The sequence below is a fragment of the Polistes canadensis genome, unplaced genomic scaffold (assembly GCF_001313835.1).
Source record: "Polistes canadensis isolate GaletaPanama2010 unplaced genomic scaffold, ASM131383v1 scaffold_88, whole genome shotgun sequence".
Taxonomy (NCBI): domain Eukaryota; kingdom Metazoa; phylum Arthropoda; class Insecta; order Hymenoptera; family Vespidae; genus Polistes; species Polistes canadensis.
In genome coordinates, this window is record NW_014569635.1 from 483,363 (window position 1) to 505,836 (window position 22,474).

Genomic DNA, 22,474 nt, shown 5'->3' on the forward strand with positions numbered 1-22,474 from the left:
ATTAAAAATGAGTATAGCGAATACTATTTTTGTATGCATGCATATTTCCCCGAATATGTACAAAATGAAAAATTTAAAAAAAAAAAAAAAAAAAACAAGAGAGAAGAAGAGGAAGAAAAAAATTAGTTAAAATAAAATAAATAAATGTGACTACAAATATTTAACATTTTTTAAATAAAGTCTATCAGTGAAGTAATCGTCGGAGTAGCGACCCAAGCTCACCATTTAATGAAATTTATATCTGCAGGAATAATGTGTTATCTTACGGCAGTACAGTCGGATTCATGTTTGACCTAAAATATTTGATCTTTCTTTTACCACTATTTAATTCCCATGAATAAGAAATAAAAATGATACGAGAAGAGAATAAAGAGATAAAGATAACATATTAAGAATAAAGAGCAGATAGTTATACCTTCATTGGTGTAAAAAGAAATTCTTGCACAACAATCTGTTGGATATATTCATGAAAAAACGTCTACGTATATATATTTATTATATATATATATATATGTATGTATGTATATATTATAATGCTGTAAATATTGACCTCAAACACGAAAATTGAACTTGACCGAATTGCACATATACATATATATATAATAATGCGACCTCATTCTATAAATGAATAATAATAACTTGTAATTGGTAAAAGAAAGTTACACAATGACTCGGCAGTTATAAATCCAGTTTAGTTACTTAGATCGAAATACGAGACGTTGAACAGATTCTGAGTAACTAAACTTTGCTGTTCATAGGAGTAAACTGCAAAAGAGAATGCTGGACGGTGAAAAAAGTGCAGAAATATCTCCTTTTCTTCCATGTTATTTCATGATATCTTCTTATTTTACGATTAGAAAATTCTTAGAGATTTAAGAAAGTAACATCTAATAACAAACATCGTTCAGGTGATAATATAAACTTCTTTTGATGGTATATCATGAAAGGAAACTCGATAACTTTGTACAGAGTATAGAAAAAATTTATCATTCGTAATATTATTTGTAATATTAGACAAATTGATGTGATTTTTTTTTCTTTCCACCGTCCAGCGTTTCGTTTGCTATAAAACCCCCAAACATATACAGCAATGTTTGTGCGCTATCGACACATACACATTCACCAGGTGGGGTCCAGCCACACGGCGATCAAATAACCATTTATAACAGATAGATAATCAGACGGATAGGCCTTGACAAGCGACGGTAGCTAATCACTGTCAAGGTCACTTCCCGAGGGTCATTTGTTTTCTCGGGATATTCGCCTCCGTTTCGCCTGTTCTGCTGCCTCAGCCGTTACTAAAACAATGTTCCCGCTGTACGAGGTGTTTTCAATTAAAACGGTATAGGGAATACGTAACTTCATTTATATTCAAATAAATTTTATATATTTTAAATGTGCATTAAACGTAAATAAATAAAACAACAAAAATTAAAGATATATTTTGAAATGTATAGTTAAATATTGTGATTAATTTTTAAACAAACATTATATACATACCAGCCCCACTTCGAGTTTTTCTTCTATTTACATCGTCTGTAGATCTAGATGCACCTCTTGTATTGCTTGCCGGCGTTGCTAATGGTGAAGATGTATTCTGTCGAACGGATCGTCTTGTAGTGACTTCTCCCACTGATTCATTACTTGACACTGAAGTACCGCGTAGCCTTTCTTTTCCAGCATTTACTGCTGTCGGTGTACTCGGTTGTTTGGTTGTTAATAAACGGGCTTCTCTTTGCACTCTATTACTGGCATTGAAATTTGATATATTACTAGAATTAATTGGACTGCCAGAAACAGTTGTAGTTGAATTTGTTCTAGAATGATAACAATTCATTTACATGGAATACTTCTCGTTAAGTGCGGCTAATTCAAGTTTACATTACGCTGCACGTAATCACGTAGCAGTATTGCTTACTTTTGATCTTTAGACTTTGGAGAAGCAGCGGATGTTTCATCTGACAATCTCATTCTTGCTTTTCCTACTGAATCAATCAATGGTTCATCGTCAGAAGAATCTACTTCTACCACAATGGGACCTAAAAATATAAAATTATCAGATCGATTAGACGCAATTAGCGAATAAATCTAATCGATGAGCTTTTTATATTTATGATTAATAGACAAGGACAATTGACAACTAGAAATATTTCTGTTTTTGGCAGTCTTTTAAGTATTGCAATAATTCAACATAAAAAAAAGAAAAAAAATATATATGTAATATATATATATATATAGTAAACACACCTCTTTTAGTTTTAGCCAATATGTTGAATCCCTTTTTGGGTTCTTCTTTGCCAGGTATTTGCTTTTTGACGTTTCCAGTTTCGTCCAGACCCATGCAAGCCTTAATGAGCTCCGCAGCATTTTCCGAACATTTTCGTTTTCCTGGTCGTGGTTGGGGATCATCGGCTGTGCTTGATGCTACAGAACTTTCACTTTCCTGTCTTTTTCTTTTTCCTACTTTCATGGTTGTTGTATTAGGAGATAACTTGGATGATCCCAATTTAGGACTAGCCTTTGCATAAGGTGATATACTACGTCTTTCTTCCAGCTTATTAGGACCATGCGGGCTGCTTTTTGGAGTTTTAGCAATATCCGGACTGTTCAATTTTTGCGATCTGGTTCTCAGTGATCTTTTTTCATTACTTTCGCTTGGAATTTCTATTAAAAGTTGTTCTAGCAAAGATTTAGGTGGTCTTTTGATGTAATCGTCTGAGTTATTGGAGTTTAATCTTTCCACAAAATGTGTTTCATCGTTGTCTTCGATGCATATGACATCCTGTCGACCTTCTAATTCCTGTTTTCTTCTACGTTTCCTTTTGTTGTGCTCTACATCGCTGGAATCTAGATTTTCGAGATTTTGTGCTGCTGGGCTTGGAGTTTCGTCTCTTTGTAAAACAACTGGATTGGAATATGTATACAATGGCGGTGTAATCCTAATTGGCTGGGGATCCTCGCCAAGAGGTGACTGGATACTTAGATTTTCGCAGGCCTCGTTAGCAAGTTTCTTAACCAAATCATCTGTAACTTTTTGAAGATTCATTGAGGGTTCCCTGACTGAAATTTGTTGAGGAGTTTGTACATTAGATTTTTGGTTTTGATCGATACACGATTCTACTTGAACGGCGGAGCCTGTGTTCAATGATACATTACTTTTGGAATTATCTGATTGATCAACTTGCCTTGTGTCGTCCACTTTAACATTGATTACAGGCTCTGCTTTGATTTCCGGACTGCGACTCTGATTATTTGGACATGTATTATCTGCCACTGTGTTAGCTTTATTTGTAACCATACTATCGAGGAGTTTGTCTGTTTTAACTTTACTATATGTAACATGATTTTGAATTAGAGGCACACCATTATTATTCTGTCCATGAGGTTCTTCACTTAATCTAATTGCACTGTCACTTTCCGCTACCATTTTTTTTACACTGTCATCAAGTTTGTCTTCTGCAGCTCTTAACACTTCGTGTTTAGAGTTTGCCGTACCCTGCTCGTTTTGGTTAATAGTACCTTCTAATTTAACGCTACAATTTTCTGTTTCAGAGAAGTTGCTTATTTGTTGATGCGCGCATTGTAATAAATTATCACTATCCATTCCACTGCTTATAGCGGTGGTCACGACAGTCACTGATCCTGTCACTAGTGGATTAGAAACACTTTTTTTTAGTTCAGTTATTTCTAAACTGGCAACCAAGTCACCACTAGTTCTTGAAGTTGATATCATTAGTGTCTTTTCACTAGGTACATTCTTAGCTTCTTCACTAGAATGTGATACATTGCAATTGAGGTGATTTTCGAGATAACTTGCAACAGACACAGGACTTAATCTTTGCGGGGCATTGGACTTAAGAAGTTCCACGTGGGTATTTGAACACATATCACTACTATTAGTTGAGGAAGGCACGTTCTTATTGGTGGTTGGCAGGGATGGTTCCCCTTGAATAACACTTTTAGTGCTACTTTGTGTCACTGCTTCTGTTACTGGCCTATGTAAAGGTGATTCCCCTTGATTAGGTGATTTCTCTGAAAGAGCATCCATAGATTCTATTCCCGAATCTTCCCCACCTCCTCCACTACCAACTCTTTCTACATTAGCGTCCACACCAATTCCAATAGGAACTGTTGTATTCTCCAGTAACTTTTGCTTTACTTTAGCTTCCGTTACATTAATTTCCCCGATTGGTAAAGTTGGCTTTCCAGTAACTAAATCATTGCTTTGAGGTCTGGGAACTTGGTCCACTGTGTTGCTGATTATTGAACTTTGTGATGTTTTTAATAAACTTATCCTTTGCGAATTATCCAATTTATTCTCAATTACAGTTCTCTCAGCTTGTTTTATTATGTGATTTTGAGTTATCTTTTTGTTGTTAAAATGCTCTATCTTGTGCCTGTTAATAGTAGCATTAGTGTCATTCTTAACATTCACATGATTTTTCAATTTCTGTCCAAGACTTTGATTTTTCGTTAAAGCATTCGCATTCACTTTGCAATTGTCAATGTCTGGTTTATTTTTGACCATCGTACTTCTGTTTGCAGACTGTTGAGAACATTTAGATGCCGCATCTGTATGCACAGACACTTTAACTTCGGTATTGCTTGACACGTTAGAATCATTTTGTATTATTACGTTTTTTGTTTTTAAACTTTGAGTTTCATTTTCGTAAGGTACATTGGTAACATTCTTGGTACTTAAAAGAGTGTTCGGTGAAGAAGATTCAGAAGCAACTTTTTGACTGGTAGCCTCTGTAATATGACATTCTGTAAATCAATTACAAAATGATTTTTTGAGAGTCTTTGGATTGTACAATAAGTAAAAGACCTGCTTTTAATAATGTAAACAAACAAAAAAACAAAAATAAAAAAAGTTAACAAAAATAAAATATAATGTAATGCCATTTATATAAAGTTACAATAATTTACCTGCTGAATGCAAATCTTTTTCGTCCATTAAACTTAAACGCCTTCTTTTTTCTTGATTAATTAAATCGCTTCTTACACCATTTATTTCCGTCAATCTAGAATTCACTGCGCTCAATGGATTGTTCTTTTCCACGGCTGACCTGTTTATGTCGCTGTCGCTGGTTCTCCTAATTTCTCCGACTTTTTTGACAGTTGTGAAATCGGTCCCTGTTAAAAGTGCATCAGACTTTCGTATCACTTGATTGGAATCACCTTTATAACCGAGTTTTCTCCACTTGGCTTGATTATCTAAAATTCTACCACCCGACAATAAATTTTGTTCTCTATGCATACCCTCTCCAGATTCTGATTTCCTCTTGTTATCTCTTCTTTTGGTTTTACCTAAAAGAAAAACAAAAAAAAAAAAAAAGTTTCAATGCATTATTATGTGTTAAAAATATTTAGATATTACTTTATTATCTTACCTCCCCCTATTTTGTGTTCATGAGTATGATTTTGTACATCGACTTCCATTTGATTTTTCGTTATGTTTTGTTGCGGCGTATTTAAAGGTTGATTTAAAAGAGGAGGCTTATGTTTAGATGGAGATGGAATTCTACTGTTCAGAGGTATATCATCTACGTCATTATTTTTACTCGAACTTGGTTTGATCAGAGCACCTTGCAGCCTTATAGAATCTACTGACATTTCTTGTTTAAAGGCATTAGGTTTAGCAACAACAGTTTGTAGAATATTATTCACTTTATTAATGGTACTGGCGCTATTGATCATTGCTGAATTGGATAGGGGTAGTTTGGAAGCAGAGGCAGTACCTATAATCATGCTCAGAGATGACTTTTTTTGCAACAATTTGTTCCCATCTATACATTCTTTCATTTTTTTCAATTTTCCTTTCCTCTTTACACTAGCTATGTCAGCTTCGCCATCTTTCAGAGACTTTTTTTCTTTTTTCTTAATTTGTACTACAGCAGCATTACGTCCTCTTAAAGAAATGTGTAAGGGAGGCACTCGTGGTTCATCACCAGTCCCTGAGCTAGATATACCCGTGGTAAACATTTTGTTTACCGATTTATCAACTTTTCTAACAGGTGGTGTGTTTACAAATGATACATCAACTTTATACGCTTGGGTAACTGGTTCTGATTTTTCTAACTTTAAACGAAGTTTAATCTTTTCTCCAGGCATTGGACTGTGAGCTGAATCTCTGGTAGGTTTTATTCTGCTATGCTTTAAACTTCCTTCGCTGGCTGTAGATTTAACCGTCGTCTCGGAATCTGATTGATCTGTATTGGTCGTGGTATCGTTTCTTCTTGAAAAATTACTGTCTGCATCGTCGTCAGAAAAGATAGAATTAGATCTATCATTTGAAGGGGATGGAAAAGAAAAGAAATCATCTTGATTATCAACTGCGCTTTCTGGTTCTGAATCAGAGCTCTCACTAGGCATTGGTTCTAAATGACCTGTCAGAGGATTTATAAGAAATTGCCGAATTTTTCCAGTTGACGTATACTCTGGCTCTGGTGTCTCCTCCTCAGGTTTTGGGGACTCTGACGTTTCCACTTTATTAGTAGCAGCAGTCGCAGTAGTCGTAGGAGTATGATTCATAGTAGAGCCACACTGAGAAAAGGCACCTGGAACCTGATTAGAGACTACGAGCCTTGTTGTATTAACTTGAGCACCCTGTGGAATGGAACTATTTTGTGTATTCCATGTAGGTCCATTAGCACTGCTGATACAGGTCTGATAATTTCTACTGAGAATGTTTTGACTTTGCCCATAACGAAAGTCTGTTGTTGCACTTGTATTGACATTTATATTTTTCAATTGATTATGATGTAATTGCTGTTGTACGTTCAATGTCTGACTTTGCTGTGTTAAATGAGGTTGTTGTGGTATTGGTTGCCGTGGATACGGTGGAGGAGTTTGTTGACGTTGATTACTTAAGTAACTTAGCCTTTGTTGGGATACATTCAATGTTACCGTTGGATGCTGTAAAACTTGTTGCTGTTGTAGAACTGGTTGATTAGGTAAAGATGTTGGTTGCAATGGAGCATTAGCACTTTGCTGTTGCAACAATGCTTGTTGCGTTGTAGGTCCTTGCTGAGTTACCAATTGTGATGTAGTTATATTTTGTTGGCTTAATTGTTGCTGCTGAGCTAAGAGTTGATGTTGTTGTTGTTGTTGCTGTTGTTGTTGCTGCTGCTGTTGTTGTTGTTGCTGTTGTTGCTGTTGATGTTGATGTTGGAGTAATAATTGCCGTTGTTGTAAAGGTGTTCTAACTTGTCCATTCACCGAATGCCTAGCAGGAAGTTGACTCTGTATTTGCATTTGTGAAGGCCTGTAAGTCAATTCTTGTCTGATAGGAAACTTTTGCTGTATTTGTACTGGAGTATGTATTGGTGGTGTTTGTTGCTGTATCTGTTGTATCTGTCCAACAACTGGCACTTGATGAACAGTTTGTGGTGTCATTATATTTTGACTGCTACTGCCAACTACATTAACCGTATGTTGTTGAGGAATCGACGATGGCTGATTTGCATTAACGGCAGCAAATGCAGAAGATGGTGAATTTTGAGATATATCCGCAATAACGGCTGATCCTCCAATCAGATCTTCTGTTCTTAATGAATCTAAATTCGGTGGCGATTCACTTTGTACAGTTAGCTCTTTTCTTCTAACAGTTGGCTTCTTCGTAGGTCTCATACGATTTGCTAATCCTGAGTTATCAACAACAGCTGGTGGCAACATTTTCTGACCAGGTATCACATTATTTGAATGTGAGGTAGCATCATTTTGCAGAAGATTCACAAGTAATGGACTCGATAAAGCAACTTGATTACCACTACCATTAGAATTTCCTGTTAAATGATTACCATTGTTTGGTGACAGACTAGATGTTGTGGTAATCGGTGATTTATACTGAGTTGTCAATTGTCCAACTGTAACTACAGTTTGCGTAGTTGTATGACCGCTTGACAAGGCTGTGACCGTTGCCAAATTATCTTGTATTGGATAAGGCGGCGGTGGCTGTGTATGCTGCTTAAACTGAATTGTATTTTTTATTGTTGTTGCTTGTGATTCTCGGCTATGTATTGCTTGAGCAGCATGCGTCATGCTGGCAAACGGGAATGGACCATTATAATTATTTCTGGATGAAGCAATAGAATTAGTGACCGGTTGGTTGCCAGAAGTACCAACGCCATTACTACCAGCCGTTGACGGCACAGATTTTGCAAGAAAAGGTGGGATAGGATCACAGTCTGTTGGTGCCACAACATTTGGAGAACGAAATTGAGGAGCTTTCTCTGACGATGTACCTGAAACATTATACAAGAGACAACAATGAAATATATATATATATATCTTTTAAATATATTTATTTAATATTAGACAAACGTACTAGCTGCTATTATTTGAGCAACATTCCGCAATGCGGAAGATATTGTTGATGTATTGCTTGGATCCGGTAAAGCTATAGTAGGATCATTGTCAGCAGTAACTGAACTATTTGTAGATTCATTCTGAGATTTATTTCCAGCATCCTGTGAAGATCCTGAACGTAAGACAATTTCTTGTGCCTCGCCTCCAAATCGACTCGCTATCCTTAAAGATATAACCTAGAAATACATTAATATATTATATTAACCTTTTGTGTATAGAATGGTTCAAAGCCAAACGTTCTGCGGGGCCAAGCCACTGTTGTGATAGTCACTTGAAATTACCAGCTCACATTTCTGCCTACACGCTAATATCACATATATGAACCTTTTAGCCCTATCAATTGTTTTGACCAAACGCATATGAGTTTCTAGGCCAAATTATGCAGAACGCATATATATGACGGTAGTCCACAAAAAGTTAATTACTTTCATAATTTTCCAATGAAAAGACTTTTATTACTGCTAATGTACACTATTTTATTAAATAATACTATTAGAATCTATAAAACAATAACTATACCTGGTCTCCTTCAACCTGTACGGAAAGAATGCCAAGTTGAGTAAGCAGTGAAGATCCTTGCGCTGCTAGTTCTCGTAATCGCAATGCAGCTTCTCTTGGTATGGAAAATGTAACCCTGACAGAATTCCATGGTTCTACTTTGTTAACTTTTAGACCATCTCCTTTCTCTGCAATTGATAAATAATTTTTCCTTTAAGTATAGATAATTATTTTACATGATACAAATAACTTTATTATTATATCATATCAAAAACTTACTCTTACAAATTATAAGATTAAAATATGTAAATCTTCTTTAAGAAAAATCAAAATAATAATTTTCAATAGATTCACAATACAAACCTTTACAAAGTAGAAATTTAAGACGGTCAACGATGGTTTTAAATTTATGTGGAAATTCTGGATCACCAAGGTCACCCTCACAAGTTACCACCGTCTCAATGAGGTCACCATCACTATCTGCCGCCATGACTGCAATATATAATTTTTGTTATTTGTTTAACGAACAAATTCTTATCCATTCTTAATTTTTAATATATATTAATAATGAATTTAATTAAGAAAATAAATAAATATTAAACGGTTGATTTCAGGATTTCCAAAACAAAGGAATACGTACCAATCATAAATCACATAACTACCCAGGTAGACACCTCTGGGTACAAAGACAATAAATTTGTGATGAGATGTTTCCTCGTCGGTTGTAAACCGACAGCTCCAAACCACTCCAGCACTAATGCACTTGCTTACTGTTTAAACAAAAAAAATAAGAGACAAAAATGATGATTAAAATTCAATAAACAAGAAATATTGTGCATAGATTTAACTATGGTAACGTTACCGTCTTATTTCATTCAAAATATTTATATAGAATTTAAAGGTCGAGAAAGAAAGATTACAAAAAATATAATAAAAGCAACCATATTTATAACTTCCTACAATCTAATATCTATTCATATGCTTTGTAGGTATCATATATGATGAATTAATTGGAAGAAATAATGACACATATTGAAGAAATGAACAGATTAAAGCGAACAGAATTAAAATAAAATATATAACTTTAAATACCTACAATACTTTGTAGCTTTCATATTTTGATATCTAGTAGTTATTAAAACTTTTGAATAGTGAATACTTTTAACCGAAGTGCTTTGTAGAGATGAAATACTTTTTAGCTAGTATGAGTTTCACTGATCATACTGATTATACTAACTGCTAATAATAAATTATAATCATTATTCTCTCAAATAAACTAATCCAAGAAAGTTTTTTTTTTTTGTATAATTTTGATGTGACAAGACTTGAAACAATTATTAATACACAAACCACCATTGCTTCATTTATATTCGTACCAACATACGCATATACACACATCTATAATCCATGCTGATAACTTTAAACAAACACATATATGCGTCTGCAGCACTCAAAAGGTTAATAATATTACAAATATTGCTTTTTTTATTATCACATATTATCAATGGGTTTAAAGTAAAAATTCAAGATATATTCTCTTATAATTTATAAAAATCTATAAAATGTTTTATCGGTGCACATCAATTGTAAACAATAATTGTGCAAATAAATATAAACAAAAAAATAAGTTTCTATTATTATATATTTTATTTTTCATATTAATTATTGCTTTCCCAAAGACTCAACTATATTTTATTTGTTAAATATATATAATATTTTGTGGGTGGAGAGGCAGGAGGAGGAGGAGGAGGGGAGGGAGGGACAAACGAAAATAAACAATAGAATAAAACAACAAACATATGATACTCCAAATGTAATGTCATTAATTTAAAAGTCATAATAATAATAATACCGATATCCTTAACGATCGTCGATTCGTCTGTATATTAACGAGAGATAATGCTGATCATAAACACAAAATGTTAGGGAAAAATATGACTAGGTTATAACTCATCTATAATTTTATAAAAAGAGAGATACGATTATAATGAAAATATGAAAATTGCATCTAAACGATTACAAATATTTATTCTCAAATCGATTGACACGGTGCAACGAGATAACATATTAAAAGAAAAAGAAAATGAGAAGGAAAAAAAAAATAAAAAGAGAAAAGAAAAGGAAAGAAAGGAAAGAAAAGGGGAAAAAAAAAAGAAAGAAATAAGAAAAGAAAGAAAGAAAGAAAGAAAGAAAGAAAACAGTCTCACCATTTATGAACGGCAATTAAAATCTTTTAGGCCACTAGACAGGGGCACACGATTTTTATATAAGCAAAAATAGGTTATAGAATATTTAGATAGAACTAAGCGGCAAATCAAAAGTATCTCGTTGATCTAAATAATGTGAGTATGTAAAAAAATAAAAGTCCTATTGAGAAATTCCATAATGATTTTTGACGAAATAAGGCACCCAGACCATTGGATATCGGGGGGCCACCATTTTGTCCGTCGGGGGAGGTGTACGTGAAGTGGGCTCGAGCATGTTGAGATAGACCGTCAAAAGATCCGGAAGATTTTTATTTGACAAATGTTTAATGCCTATCATTGTTATGTTCGCTTACCAAATAAGATTAGATTCAATGGAAGGTCTATAGGAAACACCTAAGCTGATTTTAGTCCTCGCATACTATGAATTGATACCGTATGAACACAGGAAAATTTTAACGTTACCCCATTTCTTTCCAATTTCGTGTGGGATTTCTCTCGTCCAAATCGTACGGAGACACACCACTAAAGCACTTAGCTTAACCTAAAATACACCGCGCGTATCTTATTCCACTTTCTGCACAGTGCGCGCGGCGAAGATTGCGAAAAAACTCGACATAATCGGTAATATAAAGGGACAAGTCATAAAACGCCATGAACAATAACAAGGAGCCGCCATTTGCAATGCGAACAATTGACATGCGCAAATCAATCGCGCAGGGCATGCTGGGTAATCTTGCGGCGCCATCTTACTAATTATTTTAACATCAGAGTTTCTTTAACCCCTTATGCCAATATGGTTAGAATTATTATTCAATACTTGCGAAAAATATTTATTAACGATTCTTAATCTAAGTTTATGAATATTTTTTTTACGAATTAATTATATTCTTACATAGATGCGTGTATTGGATCTTTTAATCTATGGTTAAAAAATCCTCTTTTAACATTTTTACATATTTTAATATTTTCTTATATTACTTTTTATTAGTAGTATATTATCAAAATATTATCAGTGCAATACTATGCTTACCATTAATGATTTTCAACGAAACATTATTTCTTTAACGTATTTAAATTTTTTCATTCTTTTTTCTCTTAACAGTAGAATTCTATACATCTTGAGACTGCAAATTTATATATATAATAATATTCCTTAACAATAATTTAAATAAATTTCTATTTTTATTAGAATTATCTTTTAAACCGTAAATTACCTATATAGAAATAACGAATATGATTAAATGTAAAAGTTTAATGTATTATAGACATGTGTATATAACAGATGTATATTTTATTTAAGTTATTTTATATATATGAATTCGGTATACTATGACGAACTATGTACATTATTTAAATAATTACTCATAAACTATATGATGATCTCCGCATGACTGCATATAACCGGATTCGCACATACGCTTGAGACTTACTTCTGGATCGTATGTTCTGTAAATTAATTGGTAAAATTTGTATAACAATAGATATAAAATAAAATAAAAATATATACTTTACAGTATAACAAAAAATACAAAGTATTAAGAATGCTTATATTACTTGTAAAAGTCTTCATATTTTTTCTTCCTTGCATCACCAATAAATACTTTGTAGGCTAATGTTGTAAGAGTTGAAGTTACTGCCATACCGATAAAAGCTATTTTCATCTTCCTTAATAACAAATTACGAAGATTTGGTTTGGGTAATGTCTTGACTGCAGAAGACATCTAAAGAAAATAGAATTCTTCCTTATAGTTAATGCTTATTCCTATAATCTCAGGACAGAAAATAAAAACAGTAATAAATCTAAATCAGTAAATATATGATTAATTATTTGGTAATAATTTTTTTTATATAATTAAAAATAAAATCTTATAAGTTTGTATATATTTTTCCCTAACACCTTTTGTTAAAAGATAGACAAATTATTATGTAACTTGTATATAAAGTTCTAATCAAAAGTTAATGTTATACAATGTATTTAAATTATTATTTCAGACGATATTAATATACACACTTTATATAAATATAATAATTCACAATAATGAAGGAAACGTAGTAATTTTCTCTATCCAGAGACGTTTATTAGTGACAATCAGAGAAGCTAACTATTTTCAAGAATAGATAACTAGTCATATGTTATTTGATAATATAGTACACGTTTCTTTAGGTAGTTCGTAATGCCATCTCGTGTTTGATCCTAACTTCTTATTGAACCAACCAGAACGCACGTGTTAATCATCGACCAATGGAAATAAACTTATGACCAATCAATACGAATAAGAACCAATCAAAATAAAGTAATCGATATGTTGTGTATACAAAAAAGAAATGTCTTGTAATAATATAAAAATTAATAATTATAGCCCGTATTTTGTTTATTAACAATTAATAATTTAATATCATATACTATAATATTAAATTTTATTAAAAAATTTAAAATTATGTCTCCAAGATCTTCAAACATGTTACGGCCCTGAGTAAAAGCAAAGAGAGAACATACTAATTTAACGTTACAGGTACAATTTAATAAATGTATGTTTGTTACAAAATATTATTAAATCAAATAAAAATTAGTATATAAGTACAGGTGATACCTTATTTTCATTGATTAATTTTACGCAAACTAATAATACAATACTTTATAAACTATATTGAATATTTACGTTTACAAAGCAGGTTGTATTATTTTAAAAAATCCAGCAGGTACTGCTCGTTTCTTTTCGAACATAGTTATTGGAGAAAAGTCTAAATTGATTAATTGTGACATAACGTTAATTATATAACCTCTGTAGTATGGTAAAGTTTCTATTGGATTTCCATGCAACGTTAAGGCTCTCATATTACATAGTTTTCTTAATTTTAATACGTCATTTATATTGGAAATGTTATTCCCATGTAAATATAGAATCTTTAAATTAGGAAATTTTGCGATGTCAACTCCAATTTCGTTGATTGCGTTAAATGAAAGATCTAACCAGCTTAAACAAGTTGGATCTTCTAGAACTGCTTTGGTAAAATTCTCAAGTCCTTCCATGGATTTTAATAAATTATTACTCAACCATATTGTACTTGTTGCAAAACGATCTTTAGACGTTCGTACTGGTGCTTTAATAGTTCGTACCGTCTGAGGTTGTTGATTAACTAATTCTTTTAATTAGTTAGTAATGTTATTATTAATATATTAATATATATTTATTAAATATTATAAATTAAATAATTAAGAGAGAGAAAGAAATTGTTATTTAGTACCATTAGGTTTACATACCATTCATGTTAGTAGCTTTTTTAAATGAAAAGTCTAATGGTGGTGCTATTAACATTTCTTCTCTTTCATTTCGTTTATAATCAGAAGTAAAGTAGGCGTTTGCATTTTTGCTATTCATTATACAATAGCAATAAAAAATAATAATTTATATAATACGAAACTTCAAAATAATAAATTGTTTATAACAATCGTAAGATTAACGTAACATAACGATAATCGATTTAACATTTTGATATGCACGAAATTAGCCAATCATAAGCTTTCTAACGAGTAACGTACTTCGTACCAATGTAGTTTAAATTTAAAATTTTAAATGTTGTCGAAAGGCTAATTATAATTAATATGTTAATCAATAATTTTCTAAACTCAATAATTAATTATACAATTTATAATAATTTTGTAAATATATATTGTAAAATAATCATTATAAACATTTTCATAATTAGTTGAATTTATTTATTTGTTTGCTCGCTAGAGGGCAATACCGTTTATAACCTTATTAATAACATTTCTTTGTATATCATTACTTTAAGGGTTGAAACTGCCCATAGCGGTAAACAGAATTTAAACATTGGGCAGAGCCTAATCAATAAAAAAGCGAAGAAAGTTTACTAGACCAAGTTAAGTTATTATTTATAATATAGCGAAATATAGTTTCTGTTATTTTCAATATTTTACCAATTAGAAAGCATGCCACGCACGAAACAGATACGTAAATCCAAACAAACCCGAGAGTCTACAGAAGAATCAGATTTGTTTCTAAAAGATTTTCATAAGAAACTGCAATTTAGATTGGCGAAATTAGATGCCGAAGCTAAAATGAGTATAGAGAGTTTTGAAACTTATCATAATGTTAAATTAACTGGCATACCAACAGAATTAAAGCAAATGACTTTAGGTGAAATAATTGCATGGAAAGAAGATGAGAAAGAAAATTGCAACGAAGTAACATCATCTGTGAATGAGCAGTCAATATTTTATGCACCGTCAACTGTGAAAACAAAAAAAACCAAACGTGCTACAGCTACATCCGATGATGGCTATGTAACAGAAAGTACAACAGGAGGATCTACATTGCATGCACCTCGTACATCTCGTGCATCACGTGCATCGAGAGCTAAAAAAGTAACTTCTGAAAATAAACCAAGAAGAGTAACTCGTAGCTGTTCCAAAAATCGTCTATGTTCTTTTACTGACTTAACGCACAAGACATTAATGAAAAACGTAAATAAAGGATACGTCAACAACGAATTAGATCCAGAATCGGATAAATTTAAGACGCCGGCACCTTCTAAGCTTCTGAAGAACGAATATAATCTTATTACTCCTAAAGTTAAACCAAATACACCTTTGAATGTGCTCAGACGTCCACGTGAAGGAGAAATGGTACTAAGTATGCAAGGCAGCCCGTTATTAGTTTCTGCTATCGTTCCAGATAAAACTGCTAATATTAATGTACCTTTGAGTAATGGAAACATTATGTCTTTATTACCCAATGATGGATTACGCATGTCGCACATACCAGATTTAGATCCAGAAACTATGCGTCAACTAGAAACCCTTAAAGACCATATCGAAAAAGTTATTTCATTAAAATAACTTATAGGTTATAAGCAATTGAATTTGGCATTACAAATATGTAATGTATAGTTATTGTATTAACAAACATCCTAATTTATGGATGGTATAAATTAATAAAGGAGAATATTTGTTATTATATATACGTAACATAAACAAAAAATGACAAAATTGTAATGCATCTTATTTTTGTACTATTTTATAATATATCTTTTATAACACTATACATATAACTTTAGAAATATTTTATCTCCTATTAATGTTGTATTATTAAATAAAGTTATATATTATAAGTATGTATTTTATAAGTACATTTATAAATAATTAACTGTGTATAGCTTAAAAATTCTTTTAAATATATTTAATTATTACAATTGTTAATATTTTTTTTCTCCTTATGTAGAATTTTAATATTATTTAATAAACATATGAAATGTCGCATAAAAAAAAGGCAGTAATAGTATTTTTTCTAATGATTTAAAGTGCAATAAATTGATCAAATAAAAGAGCGCATGTGCGAAGTTTATTTCGGGCATATATTTGTAAACGAATTTGCGCATGTGCAATATAAATGGAAAATGTCGAGCAACTCGAGTGTTGATCTTGACATGTTTCTACACCTTTCTTGTGTACATAGTTGTGTAACCGTATACGTTAATTTTAATATAAAAAGACTAATTATAAATAATTAATTATCACGAAAAATTTATCTCGTAGGACATTTACAAGTGAATTCTAATAAGTTCATTATTGTTAATCGTAATTGTCATTCCTTATTGAACCTACATAAAAGCTATTATTAGAGATAACTTGAAAATATATATATATATATATATAATATAACTTTGAAAAATAATACTTTGATATATTTATTAGGAACAAGATTATAAGATTTTTATTTATAAAAAAATAAAAGATGTGCGTGAAATAATGATGATTTTATATACTTTTTTTTGATTATTTACAAGGTAAAAGTTCATTTTCATATTTGTGAGGTAAAAACATAAATTATGTATGCTATTATTACGCATATAGTTTATATTATTATTATTATTATTTCTTTTTAATATTACAGGTCTTTCAAAAAACAAAAAAAAAAGGATTTAATCATTCTGTAATTATGCTTGAAAAAGTTATATCATAGCAAAATAAAAATGGTGCGTGTTATAACGGTACATAATTTTTTGGGACAAAATGTTACCCAAATTGAAGAATCAACGGCAACATGTGTTGCAACTACTAATGGACGGGAAATGTTATTGCTAGCTCTTTCAACGCATTGTGTTGAAGTATGGGAGCTGATGCCGTCCGACATCAAATTGCATACAATATTTCCAACCGTTGATATGATTAGTCAAATATTACATTGTTCTAAAGGAGATTATGTTGCGACATTGGAATCAAAATATTCTAGAGACAATATAAGTAATACTCATGGGAACAAAGTTATTAATAATTTTGTAAGAATATATGTAAATTGGGCGGTAGTAAAGGATCAAAGTCAACCGATGCGAGCTAGAATTGCGGGTCGTGTGACTCCGAGTTTAAATCGACCATTGAATAGTTTGGAAATGATAGAATTACCTTTAAGCATGCAACCAACGTTAATAGCTTGTTGTCAAAGTACTGGAAATTTGTTAGTTGCTTCGGGAAATACCGCTATACTTCATGAATATAAAGTCGAAACGCAACAATTGTCTAAATTGAAATTTATTGATTTTGAAGCGAGACCTTGGTCTATAGGATTTTCATTTTCCCCTATGCACATGGAAATTGCGGAAGATTTTATAATTATTATGGATAGTACAAATTTATGCGTTTTTCGATTAACCAATTCTATGTATGAGGATATAGATCAACTTAGTTCATTAACGTCTACTAATGAATCATCCATTGACAAAACTTCAATATCTAATGACTCCTCGCTTGTAGATAGTAATCATGCGTCTAGTAATCAGGATCAAGAAACAACTGTTCAAGGAACAAATTTAAAGCACAAAGTTTCGGAGCAACACGTTATGTTAGAGAATAATGATGCACTTAATACGAAGAGTAAAAACAAAAAAAATATTACATCAAAAATAAATGCATGGTGCAAATCGGAAACAATGGATATAAAGAAAATCAAATCAAAAACAAATAATGAACTTATCGATTGGGATCATTTAATATATAACGAGAAAGAAGAATTACAAAGGTTGGTAACTCAAGAAATAATTGATACAAATTCGCAATCGTTGACTGTAAATTTTCCATCTATAAGTTTGGAAAGAATTGGTCCTGGACATACTCTTAGTCCTTTTACTTTAAATCCGCCAGATATGAAAATAATTATTAAAACTAATTCGCCTGATTCTGGCTGGTCTGAAAATTATACTGTAAAAAATCTCCTATCTCTTAGAATTGCTACTGCTAATAATAAATCGGAAGTAGATAGAAACATGGAATATTTTAAATGTTCTGTGTTAAAACCATTATATATGAGGAAGGAATGTAACGGATCTTGTATAAAGAAATCTATTTTAAGATCTGATAAATACAAATACTTACAAGGTGTAAGTTGCTTTGTATGTACGATACAAGAAGGATATCTTTACCATTTTTCAGCGACAAGTGCAAATCCTTTAGACGCAACTTGTTTAACGACTTATCCATTTACTGCACCTGTTAATTACGTTGCACTCGAGCATACAGTACTTCATGCATTGACTGACGTCGGTTTAGAATCTTACACATTACGCTTATCACATTACGTGGCAAAAATGTTGAATGATATTGATCAATATAAAGTTACCTGTCCAAGTATCTCAGAACCTGTATGTTTGATAGGATTGAAACCATTTTTGGGGATACAGAAGCTATTATATACCAAAAATTATTTACTTTTATTAGCTAAAGCTGATAATTCTTGGACATTATATTCATTAATCTTACCTAAGTTGGAGAATGTATACTACGATATTTTAAATGCTGCAAGAAGTCATAAATCTTCTAGTCCCAGTACGTACAGACATTTATTGGGCGAGGCTCATGCTTTGATACGCTTAGCTAAGGATAGTTCTTGTTATGGTTTTGATAGTGACGATGATGATGCAGCACATAAAAATTGGCTGAAATTAAAAAATTTGTATAATCAATCTTGTGCATTATTAGGAGATTATTATATACGTTCAGAATATGAATCGGATTGGGAATTATGCATACCTTATTACAAAATGTCAGGTTTAAAACCTTCTGAAGTTTTGTCAAGGAAATCAACTCAGGATGCACCAGGTCTCATAATATTTTTAACCGATATTCTGATGATAATGAGATGTGGCACTGAAGCTGATACACTATTTCAAGGACACAATATTATAGAAATCATCTGCAGATTAAAAAAGGAAGAATTATTGAAACTAATTTTTGGAAGCATTGTACTGAGAGATTATATGACAGATAAATTAATAAATTTACTTTTATCATATGAGATATGTGATCCGATTCGTTTAGCATTAGCATTATTGTACGTACAAAATCAAAAGCAAGATCATGCAGAAGACATTTTAGAACATGTTTCGGTACAATGTATTCAAAAAATGATTTTGGAACATTGGGACTTGTTATTCGAGATGACTGCAGTAAAAAAGAGAAGTACGTTAGTCCCTACATTTTCAGATTTTGCTGGAATGTTATTACATAAGAAGACTATTGCATTCGCTGAGATACTTATACAAATAATAGAAGAAGATAACAGCAGTTTATCCTTGCACCAAATCTTACAAGCCTTTTTAGAATATCTACCATCTCGTGTTGGAAGAGACGGGCACAATGCTGCAGCAGCCTTACAAATTTTTATAGAAAAATATTTCCACAATTACTTTAACATTAAATCAATGTACGACTTATCTAACATAAATAGAAGTAAAATATCTTCTGATTTTGCTATGGTAGAGGCATTCAAATTATTAGTACGTTCGTATTTGGGTAAATTGACTCAAACAAAAATGTACAATATTGAGAGCAAAGAACGCAGCAAGGACAATATTGACAAGGATTTTGTATTTGCAAAATGCAGGCCGCAATACTTAAATAAGATGCCTCCGTACATGAAGGATTATCAAAAAATTTTAACTACCAATGATTTTAAAGATTTCATTAATATGACTGCAGCATCCGATTCAGGGAAAACCATTCATCCTGAATTGTTCAAATTACAATGCGTGCTATCCTATGAATTTCTACCACTTGAATGTTTGCAGGAAGTTAAACAATTTTTAGAATCTCAAAATATCGATGGCAGTTTATCGCTTAAAACATTATATATACAAAATACCGAAGAAATAACAATAATTTTAATGGATAATTGTCCTCAGGCGGTATTACAATACGCGAAGGTAATATAAAAATTTGGTTAGTTAAATTAATTACTCTATTAGAATATTTTATGCATAAACTATATATAATTTATGCTTTAATTATTCCAGGATAAATATACTAAAGAAGTTGAGTGGAAATATCTTATCGAGTTATTGCAGAATAGAATTTCCGTGTTTACTGAACAAGCAGAATTACATTGCATGTATAGCGAAATCATGAAAGGTAAGTTATAACACATAAAAAGAAAAAGTTATTATTTTTAAAGAATTGCTTTTGATCAAATATTTATATTATTTGATATTATATTATTTATATATTTTCTTTCTTTTGTTTCTTTAATGCTTAGAAACAATTTATAATTACAGAAACTTTACATCATTTACCGCACGTTTTATCTTTAAAAAGTCTACATCACATTTTACCAAAAGATAATACGATGGCTTTTCAAAAATGTACCGAAATGTGTACTCAAATTATGCATGCGGATCATGTAAAATCATTAATAATAGAAACTAGCCAACAATTATTATCAACTTTGAAGTTGTAAACTCATCCTAGATAATTTTTATTTATAAATTACATAATAGAGAAAGAGAGAAAGAAAGAGAGAGAGAGAAAGAGAAAAAAAGAGAGAGAGAAAAATAATAAAAATATTTGAAGAGGTAACAATTATTACAAGGATTAGAAAGTTATATGTGGAATTAAACGATATAATAAAGGACACATTTAAATATTTCAAAGAAAAGAAATAGAAATCAAATATATCATACCAATTGAAAACAAATCCTACAATGTGTACGCATTACATACTACTATGAAAAAAAAACCAAGCAAACAATATTTTGAGTCCATATATATATATTTCTGTATTTTTGTTTAATTCGATAATAATTTTATTTTATTTCGATAATTTTCAAATTTAATTTAATTGTTCTCGTCAAAAATTTTATTACCACAATGTTGAAATCATTTATACATACTGTGATATTAATTTTGATAAATAGTTATCTTATATTAGTTAGAAATTTTATTAGGGTAAAAATTTAATTAGTGTAATAATTATTTAAATTTCCAACAACACAACAGCATCTCCTATCTTTCATCAAATATATTTGAAAATTATATCTATAAAAAAAAAAGGAACGTGTTGAGCATATCCTTTGATTTATGAAATGTTATAAATTAGTTGAAATTAATTGAAAAAAAAAAAGAAAGAAAAAAGGAAAAAAAAAATGAAAATTATATAAACGAAAAAATTATGATATAATCAGCTGTTGCAATGTTCTATATATAGAGAGAAAGAGAGAGCGAGAAAGAGAGAGAGAGAGAGATTTATTGTAGTTTACATTTAAATATATACTGTTTCTGAAGCAAATAGGATAAACAGATTCTTATTCCCTATAATTGTGTATTTGATTAGAAAATTTTTTATAAAATGAAATTCCTTACATTAAGTGTATCTCTTGTGATTTTTATAAACTTCATTTGTAAGACTTTTACCAAACACATATATTTATGCATGTGTAATTAAAATAGTATAGTGTATATGTAATAATATACAGATGAGAATACAAGTGTTCTGCATATCTTTTTACAACGTTCAAGTAAAACTAGGTTGCATTTTACTGTTCCTATAAATTTTTTTACAGAATAATTCTTAACACTCTTCTCTGTCTGTATACGATAGTAAGTAATAATTAATTTTTAGTATATATACGTATAGGTTTGTGACTGGTTACAAATATATTTATGAAGAACTTTTCGATACAAATAATCCTTTTTTTTTTTTTTTTTTTTTTTTTTTTAATAAAACTTGACTTTTTTTATATAAAAAAGGGTATCTTCAAATGAAAATGGATAGAGAATTGTTTGAAATTAAATGCATCGATCAATTGACATTTAATACGAGCGAAAAATAATAACATTATATATTATATTTCTTCGATCAATACTATAATTATTAATCTAGAATTTATCTTGTATTATAGAATTTTGATATATCCTATTTGCTATAGGGAAGAACAATGTATTATAGAAGTAGTAAACTTCGTTAAAATAATAATTTTTTATTAAATTCATTATTGGATTCTACACAACCTAGTGTTCCATGATTAATATCTGTATTATAAAATATGTAACTCTTTTTGATGTGCCTTTAGGAATAATTTTTCTTTGTTATAAATCCAATATAATTGCGTTA

The 22,474-nt window shown here is 30.9% G+C and overlaps 4 protein-coding genes and 1 long non-coding RNA gene across 9 annotated transcripts; 2 read left to right on the forward strand and 3 right to left on the reverse strand.

Annotated features, from left to right (window-relative positions):
* Positions 1–39: 39 nt before the first annotated feature.
* LOC106786918 lies at positions 40–11,783 on the reverse strand. Of its 4 annotated transcripts, XM_014748815.1 has the most exons (12): positions 11,538–11,783; positions 9,509–9,638; positions 9,232–9,360; positions 8,890–9,056; positions 8,330–8,546; positions 5,394–8,246; positions 5,263–5,310; positions 4,930–5,136; positions 2,248–4,767; positions 1,919–2,039; positions 1,501–1,817; positions 40–1,298 (listed from the first exon to the last, which is right to left on the reverse strand). In XM_014748815.1, the coding sequence occupies exons 2-12, from the start codon at positions 9,513–9,515 to the stop codon at positions 1,240–1,242; spliced, it is 6,645 nt and encodes a 2,214-aa protein (XP_014604301.1). In that variant the 5' UTR covers positions 9,516–9,638; positions 11,538–11,783; the 3' UTR covers positions 40–1,239. The 4 variants fall into 4 exon arrangements, with proteins under 4 accessions (XP_014604301.1, XP_014604300.1, XP_014604298.1 ...); XM_014748814.1 differs by having other exon boundaries at positions 1,501–1,748; positions 4,930–5,310; XM_014748812.1 differs by having other exon boundaries at positions 4,930–5,310.
* A 529-nt stretch (positions 11,784–12,312) lies between these two features.
* On the reverse strand, positions 12,313–13,241 carry LOC106786904. Its single transcript, XR_001381711.1, has 3 exons — positions 13,087–13,241; positions 12,630–12,796; positions 12,313–12,521 (listed from the first exon to the last, which is right to left on the reverse strand). It is a non-coding gene; the product is annotated as an uncharacterized LOC106786904 (long non-coding RNA).
* Positions 13,242–13,578: 337 nt separating this feature from the next.
* On the reverse strand, positions 13,579–14,551 carry LOC106786905 (leucine-rich repeat-containing protein 51-like). Its single transcript, XM_014748785.1, has 2 exons — positions 14,338–14,551; positions 13,579–14,219 (listed from the first exon to the last, which is right to left on the reverse strand). Exons 1-2 carry the CDS (start codon positions 14,453–14,455, stop codon positions 13,738–13,740), a joined length of 600 nt encoding a protein of 199 aa, XP_014604271.1. The 5' UTR covers positions 14,456–14,551; the 3' UTR covers positions 13,579–13,737.
* Positions 14,552–14,873: 322 nt separating this feature from the next.
* On the forward strand, positions 14,874–16,137 carry LOC106786902 (borealin-like). The gene has a single exon (XM_014748782.1). It carries the CDS (start codon positions 15,028–15,030, stop codon positions 15,934–15,936), a length of 909 nt encoding a protein of 302 aa, XP_014604268.1. The 5' UTR covers positions 14,874–15,027; the 3' UTR covers positions 15,937–16,137.
* Positions 16,138–16,799: 662 nt separating this feature from the next.
* On the forward strand, positions 16,800–21,507 carry LOC106786912. Of its 2 annotated transcripts, none has more exons than XM_014748796.1 (4): positions 16,800–16,910; positions 16,991–20,291; positions 20,382–20,496; positions 20,640–21,507. In XM_014748796.1, the coding sequence occupies exons 2-4, from the start codon at positions 17,070–17,072 to the stop codon at positions 20,819–20,821; spliced, it is 3,519 nt and encodes a 1,172-aa protein (XP_014604282.1). In that variant the 5' UTR covers positions 16,800–16,910; positions 16,991–17,069; the 3' UTR covers positions 20,822–21,507. The 2 variants fall into 2 exon arrangements, with proteins under 2 accessions (XP_014604282.1, XP_014604283.1); XM_014748797.1 differs by having other exon boundaries at positions 16,861–16,883.
* The last annotated feature ends 967 nt before the right edge of the window (positions 21,508–22,474 follow it).